The sequence below is a fragment of the Nicotiana tabacum genome, chromosome 10 (assembly GCF_000715075.1).
Source record: "Nicotiana tabacum cultivar K326 chromosome 10, ASM71507v2, whole genome shotgun sequence".
In the NCBI taxonomy this organism is placed as follows: Eukaryota; Viridiplantae; Streptophyta; class Magnoliopsida; order Solanales; family Solanaceae; genus Nicotiana; species Nicotiana tabacum.
In genome coordinates this window covers 162,102,700-162,117,834 of record NC_134089.1, presented here as the reverse complement: position 1 = coordinate 162,117,834, position 15,135 = coordinate 162,102,700, and the positions used below count along the sequence as shown (strand labels likewise).

The 15,135-nt window shown below is 35.1% G+C and overlaps 1 protein-coding gene across 4 annotated transcripts; it reads left to right on the top strand.

The window, feature by feature from the left end:
- The first annotated feature begins 6,902 nt into the window (after positions 1-6,902).
- On the top strand, positions 6,903-13,678 carry LOC107802933 (gamma aminobutyrate transaminase 1, mitochondrial). 4 transcript variants are annotated; one of them, XM_016626517.2, is made up of 18 exons: positions 6,903-7,063; positions 8,664-8,797; positions 9,034-9,118; positions 9,197-9,269; positions 10,342-10,439; positions 10,555-10,647; positions 10,937-11,010; positions 11,103-11,141; positions 11,230-11,318; positions 11,402-11,478; positions 11,565-11,639; positions 11,916-12,047; positions 12,127-12,214; positions 12,300-12,378; positions 12,652-12,742; positions 12,827-12,905; positions 12,986-13,101; positions 13,282-13,678. In XM_016626517.2, exons 3-18 carry the CDS (start codon positions 9,050-9,052, stop codon positions 13,351-13,353), a joined length of 1,344 nt encoding a protein of 447 aa, XP_016482003.1. In that variant the 5' UTR covers positions 6,903-7,063; positions 8,664-8,797; positions 9,034-9,049; the 3' UTR covers positions 13,354-13,678. The 4 variants fall into 4 exon arrangements, with proteins under 4 accessions (XP_016482003.1, XP_075079584.1, XP_016482000.1 ...); XM_075223483.1 differs by having other exon boundaries at positions 6,908-7,063; positions 8,669-8,797; XM_016626514.2 differs by having other exon boundaries at positions 6,994-7,192.
- Positions 13,679-15,135: the final 1,457 nt, after the last annotated feature.

Below are 15,135 nucleotides of genomic sequence, written 5' to 3'. Positions count from 1 at the left end.
AAATTTATTAGTCAGTTTAAAGCTCGAGGAAGCATCACTCGAGCTCTTCCTCGGTACCTCCAAGTCACCCAGATCGGTGACATCTTCCATTCCAACAAAATAGCCACAGAAAGGGTCTTTTGTTCCATGGAACCCTTCACCATGGCAAGTATCCACCGCCTGAGCATCCTTGATAATCGACTCAATAAATGAAGGAAACGAGGGGGAATCTCCAATATCTATCATCCCAAGTAAATATTTTGGGTCACTACCTTCATCTAGGGTGGCCTCGAACATGGTTTCTACACCAGCATCAATCGCCTCCTCGATAGCCTTCTCACCTCGAGGCAAAGCGTCTTCAACTGTTTCTGGCTCTGGGACTTCGGTCGAGGCTTCCCCTTCGAGCTCACCAGTTCGAGGCAGGGCAATTTCAGTTTCCACCGGCTCGGGGGTTTCTTGTATTATAATACCCGACCTCGAATGAGCCACCAACCTGGATCCTTCCTCTTCTTCTTCGGACTCATCCAATAGCCGACGGACTGAGTCCAAAGATAGGGCGATGATTTTTCCCTTGGGTTTACAGGCTATTTTCTTTTTGGGTTTCTGCCCATCAGAATTCGTGGAACTTGAAGCCCTTTTCCTCTTCTTCTCCCGCACCGGCTTCGGAACATATGGTTGGGGAAGGATTTCTTCGTCACTAGATGGGGGCCTCATTTCCACATCTTTACCGAGACCTACAAAATAAGAAAAGATGAGTAAGCTCGGGAAGAAATTCGAATAATGGTCAAATCATTGAGTCAGAGAGGAAATTTTACCATGGTTGCGGGCCTCCCATCGACCCTTCGACAAATCGTGTCATGAGCGCTCAACATGTGTCGACTATATTAGGCTCCTGACCCAGTCCTCGAGTTGGGGACCGCACTCGGCATCCAGGCAACGACTGGATCAAGTAAAACACTGATAAGAAAATGTGAAAAACGAAGACAATAAACAAAAATTTAGGATGGAATTATACTTACGATCCATATTCCATTTCATACTCTTGGCTAGGATCAAGTCCGAGGTCTTCACTCAAACAAAATGGCCCATCCAACCCCGGTCTTTGTCCTTATCTATGCTCGAGAAAGGTGCCATGGTGGCCTGACGTTGAAGCTTTATTAGTCCTTCTCCATATAGTCGGGGGCTATACAGGCGTATGAGGTGGTCGAGGGTAAAGGGAAGCCCGTCGATTCTACTTACGAAGAAACGAAGTAATATCACTATCCTCCAAAAAGAGGGATGAATCTGATCGAGGGTCACCTCGTACTTCTTATAGAAATCTATGATAATCGGATCCAAGGGACCCAACGTGAAGGGGTAAGTGTAAACAGTTAAGAACCCCTCCACGTGGGTAGTGATTGATTCTTCTGGAGCAGGCACCACCACACATTTTTTACCCCAGTTACAATCTTTTTTAACCTGGGAGAGCAGGTTATTAGGTATCGAGCATATATACCTCGATACCGTCTCGCATCGACCTGAAACCGATGAGGTCTTTTCAACCTTGAAGTCGGAATTGATGACACACACTATGGAAAAGAACTCTTCAGGGCGTGGCTCCTCCGCTGGTTCCTCACCGACCGGGACGAGGAAGCAGTTTCCTTTTGCGGAACAATTTTTGAAGTTTTAGCCATTTAATTTTTCTGGATGAAGAAGAATAGAAATTGAAAACGAATACTTAGTATTTTAGGATAGACATGCGAAGAAACCCAAATATCTGAAAATACAAGGCTTTGAGGAAGGTAGAAGATTTTGAAGATTAGAGTGAAGAAGATTTGAAATTAAAGTTTGAAAAATGAAGAATGAGGATATTTATAATTTCTTAATGACGGTTCAAAGCAGGTAATGGCCGATCGTCGACTGACGCGCATTAAATGCCTGGGAAACTATACCGATGAGACGTTTCGGTTACCTCTGCTGCTTACGTCATGATGATCGAGGTGAAGATCGAGGGCTCAAATCATTTCTTGTCATTACTCTCCAAAAAACGAAGGGACTATCTGTATACGGTAAAAATCAGGCTTTCCTTTTTTGTATAATTAATCAAGACCGGGGCGTGGCAGGCCAATGTTCGACACCATGTCATACCGGACCGTGGCACGAAGTTAGAATGCCAAGCTCGTGACTCAGGGACCGATCGAGATCGAGATCGGCCAAGATCGAGACCGAACGGGATAGAGATCGAGCAAGATCGAGGGAAGCCAGCCGAGCCAAATAACGGAAAGCCAAGATATCCGTGATCGGGCGAGGATCACGATGGAACTCTCTGCAGGTATCAAGAAGAGGCTAATTAATCAGCTAATCATGAGATTTCTTACTATATTTAGGATCGTATTAAGGGTAGGACTCCCCTACTATATAAAGGGGGTCTGATCATTTGTAAAGCGGGACATTCATGTTACATAAATCAATATATTATCTTTCTCTAGTTTTCATTATCTTGTTACTTTATTCTTGTATCAACTGAATCTTCACTTGGTTTAAGGGTGATCGAATTCAATGGCCAAGGCTATTTGATTAGTTTGGTTTGCATTTGTTCCTTTACAGTCAATTTCGATATCAATTTACGTTTTCCTCAGTTTGTGCCAAGTAAAATCACGTGTCCTTAAAATCACATATAAATTCAATTGTTATTTGTTTTTAGAGTAAATAGGTTCTTTGAGTCCAAAAGAACCACAATTTGGTTCCGGACTCCTACTTGTAGTCTATTGCAACTGTTCACGTACTTGTTATAGGCATATTTTCCAATTATTTCACTTCAAATAGCACATCTCGGGATTTTTTATTTTGATTACTATTTGAAATATATTGACTCAGCCTATTTTTGCGAATAATTGTCGGTTCATATCCATACTATATATCCATATATAAAGAGTAAAGGTCGCACTAGCTATAATCTTTATATAATATAGTAAGTGAATATAAAGATTAATATAACCTTCTTTTTTAAACTTGGAATATTGAGATATTGTTTATTGGTTTGATTGAATGTTTGAAATTTGCTCCTTGTACTGTAATTTCACTCTGTATTAAAAAATTCTTTTTCAATAGTAATCAGGGGCACAACCCAGAGACGGATCTAAGATTTGAAAGTGGCCGGTACCATAATTTCTTTTAATGTATACCTTGTAATGACTAATATGAAATTTGTTAGGAATATTTATTCGGTTTTTTAAATAAGGAATCATACCTTAATTATAACAACACAAGTAAAATTAATATTTTCACTAAGAAATTACATCTTTTTTTATATATTAAAAATAAATTTACACAAAATAACATCTTCAATAAGGAAACTACATCAAGCAGAATAAGAAATTTTTTAAAAATATCTTAATAGATAAATTATATCCCACAAGTATAGAATTAAATAAACTAGAAGCACATTCTCAAAAATCAAAATCATAAATCTCATATTTTTTACGCAATGCTTACGAAATTTTTGTCATAATTTAATAGTAAAGAGATTTGAATTATATTTAATAACCATAGAATAACACAAATTTTTATGATATAATAAAAAAAGATGAAAAAAATTTGATCTCAATCGAAAATTCCCATTAAGACTTAAATTTTTCGGATATGAAAGAAGAAAACTCATAAATTTGAGATTAAGAGGAATGCTTATTTTATAGAATTTTATAGTGTTGGGGTCTCTTTTTTTTATTGTTCTTGTTAGAGACCATATATAAATGATAGAATAAAGATCCCTTAAAAAAAAAGATAGAATAAAGAAAGAAAAATACAAAAATAATGAAACGATAAATAAAAATTGGGAGGTAGCCAAAAAAGAAAGAAAAAGCACACGAAAAGGGAAAGTGGGACAAGGTTCAAGATAATTTCTGATAAACGGCCAAAAATGTATATTTTCGGTGTACTTTTATCTCATAACTTGTGTAGTTACATAAGTTACCTGAGTTTTTGTAGTGAATTATGCTCATTACGTACATTCTTGTGTGTACGAGCAAGTTGGACGAAAAGTGAGCAAAAGAAGTTGATTCGGGACCAAAAGATAAAAGAAGAACTTTGCTCGTTCATTCTCGCGTGTACACGAGAGAGTGAACGAGCTAGCTAAGGAAAAGCTTGAGAAAAAACAACGGATTATGGCAAAAAGGCATGGAAGAGCACGAGAAACTTTGAAGGAAAAGAAAAGGAGAAGAACTTTGCTCGTTCACTCTCGAGTGCGCACGAGAGAATGAACGAGCTAACCTGAAAAGGCTGTTCCGAATTTGGATTATATTATTTCGCCCTAATCAAACCCTACCCCATATAAATAGTCCTTAAACTTACTTTTGAGGGAGAGACGTTTTTGGAGAGGGTATTCGACCCAAGGAGGCAAGAACATGCTAGGAGCAAGGCGGAGAATTCTTCTACGAGTTTTTCACTTCCTTCTTTTTATTTTTATTATTGGTTATGTATTCTAGTATTGTAATTTTGCATATTATTATGAATAGCTAATTTGTTATCTAGGGTTTTGATGGAACTTTTTGTAGGATAAATTCTTGTGACATTTTTATATAATTGAGCCGTTGGATTTCTCTACTTGTTTAACTACGTGTTTATTGATGTTGATTGAATGGCCATCAATTGACTGTGCCTCTTTAGTGTGTATATTGCTCGAGAGAAAGTACACATTTAGGTAATTGTTGAACAACATCACTCCTAATGTATGATAGATCAATGCGGAGGGTTTAAAGGGATGATTAGAGATAATGAAACCTTGGTGTGATCGTAGTGAGCGGTGAATTAGTGCCAATTAGCATAGTTCGAGAGGATACGTCTAATAAATTGTGGTAGGTGCTCGAGAGAGAGCTACGACACCTAAAGTACTCACGATCGGTAGAGAATACTTAGGCGAAATTATAGAAGACGTAGCGGGAAAGATTTCGACAATTGAAAAAATCATAACTCTAGAACTCCTTAATTTAGTCTCCAACTCTTAATGTCTTTAGTTATTAATTTACTATTTTAATTTTGTTAGTTAATTAATTAGGCATAAGAATCTTAATATTTATAATTTAGAAATTATTCGAGCTTGACTTCTTAGTGATATTGAACAGTTGTAGCAAAGCCTGAGTTCTCTGTGAGATTCGACTCCAAACTTTTAGACCGGATTATATTTGCAGCGCATGCTTCTCCTTTTTAGGACTAGAGTTGGGCGTGATCAATTTCCAACTAGAGTTTTACACACAAGAAAAGTTTTAAAAAAGATCTACCAGTCATGTCACATTGTCTAATTTACAGTTGCGGGTGGTAGGATCAGATATTTAACCTAATTTAAGAAAATTTCAATATAGGTATATAAATTTTTTATCACCTTAGCGAGTGCCATGCTACCCAATTGTAAAGGGGTGTGATCCGCCCATGGCGGAGCCATAGTGTGAGTTGCGGGTTCGGTTAAATCAAATAGTTTTTCGTCAAATCTTGTATTTATATCAAGAAATCTAATGAATATGTACAAATTGTGTATTTGGAGCCTAATATTTTAAAATAATTTCAATTTTGAACCCATAAGGTTCAAATCTTAACTTCGCCTCTGAATTAATTCATATTATTCTTAATGTTTGAGAAACAATAATAACGATCCAGTAAAATCTCACTAGTTGGGTCTAGGAAAAGTATTGTATATGCAGATCTTACCCCTACCCAAGGGATAGCGAGACTTTTCCGATAGACGAGAAAATGAAGAGAAAATATAATGGAGAGGAGCGGAATACGATGAAGATTGCGTGTTCTTGCTTAACTTTGCCTGGACGTGTTAGTGAGAGAGTTCAAATTTGTGTTTGCCTTTGACTAGTTTGATTCTTTTTTTGGATCTGGCGGATAAGTCAAAATTTCGGCCAATGTCCCGAGGGCTAGTGGCATGGCATTCAGGGGCGGATTCGGCAGTATTTTCCATGCGAATTATAAATTTATATATAAAAATTTATTAATATTTTAATAAATTATAAATATAAATTTATAACTTTAAAAATATAATAAGTTATATAAATTTATAACTTTAAAAATATAATAAGTTAAATGCTATAAATTTTAAAGATTACATGGCAATGATAATTGATTACAGAAGTCATGGCCTTTTTCTTCCCACAACTTGGCCAAATGAACATCGGACATCATTGTCAAATAATTATTCTCCTATCTCCCAACTAAAATTGTTACATTTACCACTTTTTGATTGGACATAAATAGAGTTTTTAATTTTATTCTCAGTGACAAGAGTTTTAAACCTTTTTTTTTTTCTCCAAACCAGAAATTTCCCTTTCCTCCTTTTCCTTTTTTCCTTTTCTTTTTTTTTAAATTTAAATCCATTCATGGATTTTTTTTTGCTAGTGATGATATTTGGGCCGGCTTTTGCGTACTTCAACGTCATTCATATTACCTTCTACTTGCATCTTACATAATATAGTAAATTTAATTATTGTAAAAATTAAACAAAAACTATTTGTTCCCATCGTTCCAATTTATTTGTCATGATAAGGTTTTACACAATTTTTATGAAAAGATTAATTAAGTGTGTAAATTGACTAATATATTTTCCTATTAATTCTTTAATCTTTGTCTATTTATATGCCTATTAATTATAGGAATAATTATTGCTAAGGGAAAAGTTAGAAAAAATTATTAATTCTCTCTTAATTTTTAAATTTGCAAGTATTTGAAAATAATTACTTTCAGTATACATGACAAATAAAGTATTCAAATAATTGGTGCCCAAATGCAATGTACCAGAAGTTTCCCTCACTTGTTTATTCAACCTTTAGCTTCCCCCCAAATATAGCACACCTTCAGTTAAACCCAGAAATAAAATTACTTTTTTGTTTTTTTTAAAGTAAAAAGATATTTTCGTATATTATTTTTATATTAGATGACTCATTATTGATTGGAGTTGTGTCATCACTGAGTCGTCAACTTTATCAATTTTCTCTTTCTTTTGCTCCTCTCATTTCTTTCTATCTTTGCAGCTTCAATCTTTTCTTACAACTTTTGCATAAATGGCCATATTCTAACGCATATACTAAAGCTTTGAGACAGAAAGAGAAAGGTGCTTTTTTTTTTTTTAATTTATTTTTATTTTATATTAGTTTGATTCCAAAGGTATTGAAGAATCATATAAATGGCCATGATTTCTCGTTTGCTTCGATCCACGGTTAAAGCAGTTATCACCGCCCAGGTTTGTTTTTTTAACGTTTATTAATTATGAAATTCCGTTTTTTTTTTCAAGCTTTATTTTATGTATTAGTTTTCTTGTGTAAAGTTAATGAGTTTCTTTGTTGAATCATCATTTTGTCTGTTTGTTATGTGTTTTTGGCATTTCTAGTGGATTTGTTTTGAGTTGAAAGTGGCTATAAGTTTTATTTTTGATTTTATACTGAAGCTTGTTAAATAGAGAATGAGACAACCGAGGTTGATTTATTGGGACAGAGAATGATAATACGGAGCTTCATTTTGTCTTTTCTCATTCTCAGATATCATAAATGAGAAAACGAAAATTGATCTGGAAAATACACTGTTATCAAAAAAGAAAAGAAAAAAAGGAGTGCCTCTGCTCAAGTATAAGCTAAGCTTTTTGGAGTTGGAACTGATTGATACATTCAATTTTACATAATAACTTGTAGTATGTTTTTAGGAGCTGTCATCAAGTCACTGTTTTCAGGTTCTTCTTTGTTGACATGTGACCAGGAGGTCACGGGTAAGTCTGCATAGAATAGACACTATGGAAACAGGCCCTTTTGGGAACAGGCTCTTGCAAACAGGCCCTTTTGGGCCCTTTTGGGCACGGGTAGGTTCTTCTTTGGAAACAGGCTCTTGCAGAAATGCAGGGTAAGTCTGCATAGAATAGACCCTTTTGGTCTGACTCTTACCAGGTCGCCGCACATAGTGGGAGTTTAGTGCATCGGGCTGCCCTTTTTTTTTAATTTTATTTAGGATGATCTTAAGCTGAGAATTCTTTTAGTTGTTTTCTAGCCTTGGGTTGATCACCTTTCTGCTGAAGAATAGTGAAATTAATCAGAGGGCAACCGATTGTGGACAAACCAAAAGACCAATAAACTCTTTCATGGTGTTTGATTGACTGTCTCTTGAACAGCCTGTTGCTTAATCTAAAACATTCAACTATGATATACAACTGAGCAGTGGCTGTCGAAATTGCATTTGGAGCATCACCATCTATTGATTCACATTTTGGTGAATTGTCCGAGCACAAGCCTTGGCTTTACACAGACTTGGGAAAATCAAGGAAAAAGAATGTATTGCACAGAGGAGTTTTTCATTCGATCATTTTTTAAGAATTTACAGTCTGCACTATGCAGAGACTCTATGTCAAAATGTAATGTTGGATTATACGGGAATGAAGTTTCCTGAGGCACTTTTCTGGTGTTTTTAAGTTCATTTTCTGTTATAATATTTGTTTTATAAGTATGATTTTATTGATGTATAGGGGAAAACCCTGGTAAGAGGTATACAAAAGGTAACGAGCCTTACACAAAAATAGGTTTAGCACTGTGCAGGGGCTAAATCTCTTAGACTTGTTCTTAGATGTAAGATTTCGAAGACTAAGTAAATTTAGTTCCATGAAGCAGTATTGTTTTTGTTTTTCGACTTGCCATTATGTTGTTTCTGTTCTAATTAATCTGGCTTTGTAGGGTAGTTTCCATGCAAAACATATTCCAGCTGTCAGCAGTTTACAGGAGCATATAGTTCGGAATTCAACACAGGCTAGATATAATAGTACACAGGCATCTTTGCAAAATAATATTCCATCAACTGATAATAGAGGGTAAATTCTGTTTCTCTTTCTTACCACTTGATTTCATTTTTCACCTCCCATGTCTGTGGACAGTCATTACCAATTTAACTTGGCATTTCTTCATGTGTAGTATATTAAGCCATGTGTGATTATCTCTGAATATATTTCAGTATATATCTGAATATATTTCACTCAGTTGACATATAAGGCGTGCACCTACAAAGTACGTATATTTTTCATTAACCAATACATCTCCATTTTTGCAGGTTTAAGGGTCATGATATGTTGGCACCCTTCACTGCTGGGTGGCAAAGTACTGATGTGGATCCTTTGATTATTGAGAAGTCTGAGGTTAGATTTATGGCTACTTTGGATGTCTAACTTGAGAAAACTTTTTTTTTCCTTACCAATTTTTAAAATTTGTCATAGGGATCCTATGTCTATGACATAAAAGGGAGAAAGTATCTTGATACTCTAGCTGGTTTGTGGTGCACAGCATTAGGTACGTAAGATCCCTTTTTTTAAGTCTTTGGTGTGCACCCTTCTTTCTCCAAATGTTTTAATATTTTTATCTTTCAAGTAAGTTTTGCTGTTTGGTTAACTCTCTAGCCAGACATTGACAAGCTTAAGTTTTCACTCATTATGCCAGATATTTTTCTTACACGATTTAACTGCTAATTCTTTTCGGTAATGAGAATAAGTAATTGCATCATGATCATAACACCAAGCAATTTGTTTTAAATTGATGTTTAACTCCATTAATGAAATTGTTGTGCATCTTCAGTTTATTTTGTAGTCAATGTTTACTCTGTTATCCGGATTTTGTTGCATTTGAAACGTGTTGGAGGATGACAGCTTGAACCATATATTGTAAGGTTACCATTAAGGAAAACTCGTAACTGTTTTAATCTTGGTAAAAGCTTTTTTTTTTTTCATTATCCAAGTATAAGAAAATAGTTTAGTCTGAGTTGTTTAGATTTATGAATTTTAAGGGATAATTATAGTTCCATACATCCATTTTGGGAAATAGACTTTCCATCCTTTCAGAAAATTGTGCTAGGTCTATTCGTGTTTCATATTCGTGATGTAGCTCTGTGTTTGTCAGATTGCTACAGTTAACTGGATATTTGCTTTTAAATCTCTTAACTTTTTATCTTGGGAAATACTCGACGACATTATATTCAGTTGGGAGGCCGTTATCCTGTCTACTCAATGTATCAGTTGTAGAAGTTGTTATTCCATTGCTGCAAACTAATTTTCTAAAGAAAGTGGGAAGATCTATCACTGCTGTACAATTGCAACAAGTATGCCATATTATATCTCTACTGTTCAACGTGTCACATGTTGAACTGTGATAGTCTAGTGGGCGGTCCAAATTCCCAAAACTGGAGAGGCCTCAGAAGGGCCTTAGACTTTTATGTGATTGCTCAAGTATGCTTAAACAAAAACAGTTTAGAACTTGTTATCAGACAATGGCTAATTCTTGACAGCTATGGAACTTTGTAATGAGTTTTTATTCATGATGTATCTGGAACATGTCTACACTTTTTTAAACAACTTAAATATTCTTGTAGGGGGAAACGAGCCTCGCCTTGTTGATGCTGCCACTAAGCAATTGAACACATTGCCCTTTTACCATTCATTTTGGAACCGTACTACAAAACCTTCTTTGGTATGGCAAACACTGAGCAATGTCCTTACATGGAAAAGGAAAATCTCAGTGATGTCGGAATTTGGTTTTGAAGTTTTACTTGGATCTCAGGCTGATTGCACTTTGAAATATACAGGATCTTGCGAAGGAGCTTCTGGATATGTTTACTGCAAATAAAATGGCGAAAGCATTTTTTACAAATAGCGGATCAGAAGCCAATGATACCCAGGTTTTGCTTATTGCCTTCAAACACATAATTATATATTCTAGCTGCAGCTCAGGTTTTTTCTTAAAACACTTGCTAACCATCAGAACAGTCCATATTCTTGGGGATAGTGAAAGAGCATTGGACATTTTGCTCTTATTTTTGGGCATGTGGCAGTTCTGTATTCAATGAAAATGAATGCAATAGTTGCCTTGAGATTTTCTTTTTTGTGTAGAAGTGTCATAACCAATAGCAGGATTTTATCTGAAGAAGTATATGCGGATAATATGTACCCCTTTTACCTCAACTGTAGGTGAAGCTGGTATGGTATTACAACAATGCTCTTGGAAGGCCAAACAAAAAGAAATTTATTGCTCGAGCAAAAGCGTAATCTGATACCTCAACTGTTTATTCTTTTTTGGTTTTCTGTTCCTTTTTTCCTTAAGCTTACATAATGTTTTTGCTCATTCATTGTACAGATATCACGGTTCAACTCTCATTTCTGCCAGTCTCACTGGGTAATATAATAAACACTATTGGACATCAAATCGCTGAGATTTGTTTTTGTGTTTCAAGTATCTGTTTGGCTAATACTTTCTTTTGCAGTCTTCCTGCACTGCATCAAAAATTTGATCTTCCTGCTCCATTTGTACTGCACACTGACTGCCCTCATTATTGGCGCTATCATCTGCCAGGTTATTACTTATTCTTACTGGCTCTTAGGTTTGTCCTGTTCTTATGGTGTAATATACCATTTTTGTTGAAATGTACCGGCCAGGTGAGACGGAGGAGGAGTTCTCAACCAGGTTGGCTAAAAATCTGGAAGATCTTATCCTCAAAGAGGGGCCTGAAACAGTAACTTCTGTCAACTTTAACTCACTGCTGCTCAGTTTCTGCACTGGGGGTGATTTATTGCTGATTAATTTACTTTTTCACCTCAGATAGCTGCTTTCATTGCTGAACCAGTCATGGGGGCAGGAGGTGTCATACCTCCTCCAGCAACTTATTTTGACAAGGTAGTTTTTTTTTGTGGCCTTTTATCCGTTCCTTTTCATTCTTGCGGGAGGAAGCTATTTGCTATTGCATTGCTGTTTTTTCGCATTACTACTTAAAATGCGGCATGCAATGCTCAATCTAGGATGTAAGAGCTCTTCTATTGTGTGATTCTGAAGAATGAAGGCAATCAGCTATTTATTCCTTGCAGTTTTTGGATTTTTGCAATTATATTTTTTAATTCCTACAGATTATGCTTATATACAACTGAAACAGCAATTTCTCCCTTTCTTTTATAGATCCAAGCTGTAGTGAAGAAATATGACCTTCTTTTCATAGCGGATGAGGTCATCTGTGCCTTTGGGAGGCTTGGAACAATGTTTGGCTGTGACAAGTATAACATCAAACCCGATCTTGTCTCCCTAGCCAAGGTAGATTAAACAACATCCTATCTCGGCTATCCCAACTTATATCTGGATTATAAATTTTCTTTCCTGAATTGTTTTTCAGGCTCTTTCTTCTGCATATATGCCAATTGGAGCTGTCCTTGTAAGCCCTGAAGTTTCTGATGTAATATATTCTCAAAGCAATAAACTTGGTGAGCTTACTATTAGTTTGATAGCATAACAAATCATTTCCTTTTTGTCTGTTAGTCGAAGCACTGAAAGTTTTTCTGGAACTAGGTTCCTTTTCTCATGGATTCACTTATTCTGGGCATCCTGTGTCGTGCGCGGTGGCATTGGAAGCTCTTAAGATCTACAAGTACGTATGCTTCAAATTGCCTTTCAACTTTCTTCCTGCCAGTTTAGGATTGTATGAACATGTGCTTATAATTTGTTGCCGTTATTTGTAACTTGCAATTGACTTATCTGCTAGTACAGTCTGCTTATTGTAGCATTACGATTGCTGACAGCTCTGCAGTTTAGCAAGACATTGAGCATGAAAATCAAGAATATATGTTAAAACTGTACTTCCCCAGATTAGCAATTGTACTTAGCTAGTGCTAAAGCTCTGAAAATGTTCAAATTATTTCAGGGAACGAAATATGGTTGAGAAAGTAAATACAATATCCCCAAAGTTCCAAGAAGGTCTGAAGGCGTTTTCTGACAGTCCCATAGTCGGAGAGGTAGAATTAATCACTTATATAAAAGTGGTGTCATAACTTCCTAACGAATAGTTATTCATTCGCTTCCCTCTTACTTTTCTGTAGATTAGGGGAACTGGTTTGATCCTTGCAACGGAGTTTGCCAATAACAAATCTCCCAATGATCCTTTCCCTCCTGAATGGGGTATGTAATTTCTTCATTGGCTCTTCAATCAAAGGCCGTATTTAACTCTTAGCTCATTCAAACTGCTCATTGATGCTCAGGTATTGGTACATATTTTGGAGCACAGTGTGAGAAGAATGGTATGTTGGTACGTGTTGCTGGTGATATCATAATGATGTCTCCTCCATTTATAGTGACTCCGGAAGAAGTTGATGAGGTATGTTTATGCCTTGTATTTAATATATAAATTTGTGTGCGTCTTCGTGTGTATTTCTTGTTGATAGCTTTGCTGATTGATGTTGCAGCTGCCCTTCTCTGTTATTGTTTCTTATCTTGTTGTAAATATAAACCATCTCATGAAATCTGAAAAGCTGTAAAACCATTCTCCTTTGTGCAGTTGATTAGCATCTATGGGAAAGCATTAAAGGAAACTGAAAAGAGGGTGGAAGAACTCAAGTCTCAGAAGTAATAGTTGACAGAAAAAGCTTGATGATGGCGAAAAAAACAGATATACAAGCACAATTAAAACCAAAATGTCTTGGCTATACTGTAAAATGTCCAGAATGAATGAAGTAAGAAATATAATTTTAAGTCCAAGTTGCTCCTCTTCTCTTTCTTTGGATTGTAATTTTGTTTGCAGTAAAATTCCAGCTTTTGATCCATAAATGAAGATGGCTATCCCTTTCACCAGTTGTCATTCAAGATACTGTATTACAAAACTTTCCCAAGGTAGTTTGTATCAAATGCGGCCAAGTATTATCGTAATTTTAATACATATGCTTGTTAACTTTTAAGTTTTATATGTTCGAGCTTGTATGTTGAGTAATTGACATGAAGTAAGTTAACATAAATAAAATTTATAAAAATAATATCTCATGATATTACCTCTGAAATAATCGTTTACAAGGATAAGTTTTTTTGTGTGTTCTGGTCGACATAAATAAGAAACCATCTAAATGAGTTGATAAGGTTGGATAATGACTTGGGAGTGGCCCAAACTTCACTTGTTATCAAGAGTCGTCCCAATCTTTTGGACATTAATTATATGAGATTTTTACATAAATGTCCCAAATAAGCTTTAATTTACCAACCTTTAGCCATTAATCATAGATTTACTAAAATTAGCCAAGCACATAAAATTAAAAACTTACATAAATAAGGTTCTTTCTCTCCAAAAATTACACTCAAAGATTTCCTTCCATATTTTTAAGAGTGATCAGCAACATCAGATGCAAGATGGAAAGAAAATTCCATGGATGAGGTAGCAAACAATGTGATGAAATACAAAATATATAAAATTCCATGGATGAGGTAGCAAACAAGGTGATGAAATACAATATATATATATAATCTAAGCAAAAAAAGAACTTTTTTCAATGGGTATGGTTGAAATTTATTGAAATCATGTAGATGAGTCAATATACAATTTTTGAAGAAGGTTGGAGGTGATTTGGTATCAAAATTCGTAGTTAAAATCGAGTTCAAAAATTTCTTCTGTGATACATGTATTAAACATGTATCACGCATGTGTTACACATACATGTATACATGGATAAACACATGATACACATTTGATACAAATATATTACATATGTGATACAAAAATGATACACAGTGTGATATGCATATAATTTGTTTTTCATATTTCATCTTTTACTTCGAATTTTCAATTTAAACCAGCTAAAAACTCCGCCAAATCATCCCAAAACTGAGATTCAAACTCTTTAAGATGTACCCAATCTATTCTAGTAACACCCACTCAAAAAAAAGCAAAAATTTGACCTTGTTTTGGCTACAAATAGGCAATTGACTAATATTAATAATATTTGGCTAATATTAGTAATATTTAATAAATTGATTAATTTTTGTAATAAACTACTTATAAATAAGTATAAGTGGGAGTTTCCATGATTATATTTCTCTAACTATTACATGGGTAAACAATTTTTAGTGCACTACTTGTAAGGTGACAAACTAAACAATAAACCTGGTTCAAAAGACCATACAAATTCTTAATCAAGGAATCATATTTTTTGGAATCACTAAGTCAACGTGCTGCTTCGATTTGGTTTTGGCATTAATCTTGGAAGGTTTTAGTTCATATATTTCACACTATAATTTATTTAATTTGTTGTAATAGGTAAATCTTGATTATTTCTTTTACTAGTCTTCACGGATTGTCATAAATATATTGTCTTATTTTATTTTGCAAGTGACATGTAATTACCTTTTATGTGACCTGATAAATTAG

What these genes read in the sequence shown, in the direction of transcription:
- LOC107802933 (XM_016626514.2), top strand. Translation starts at nt 7,136, where the DNA reads ATGGCCATGATTTCTCGTTTGCTTCGATCCACGGTTAAAGCAGTTATC. An exon ending in GTACTACAAAACCTTCTTTG is followed by an intron (nt 10,440 to 10,554) that starts GTATGGCAAACA and finishes TGAAATATACAG; the next exon opens with GATCTTGCGAAGGAGCTTCT. An exon ending in TCAAAGAGGGGCCTGAAACA is followed by an intron (nt 11,479 to 11,564) that starts GTAACTTCTGTC and finishes TTTTCACCTCAG; the next exon opens with ATAGCTGCTTTCATTGCTGA.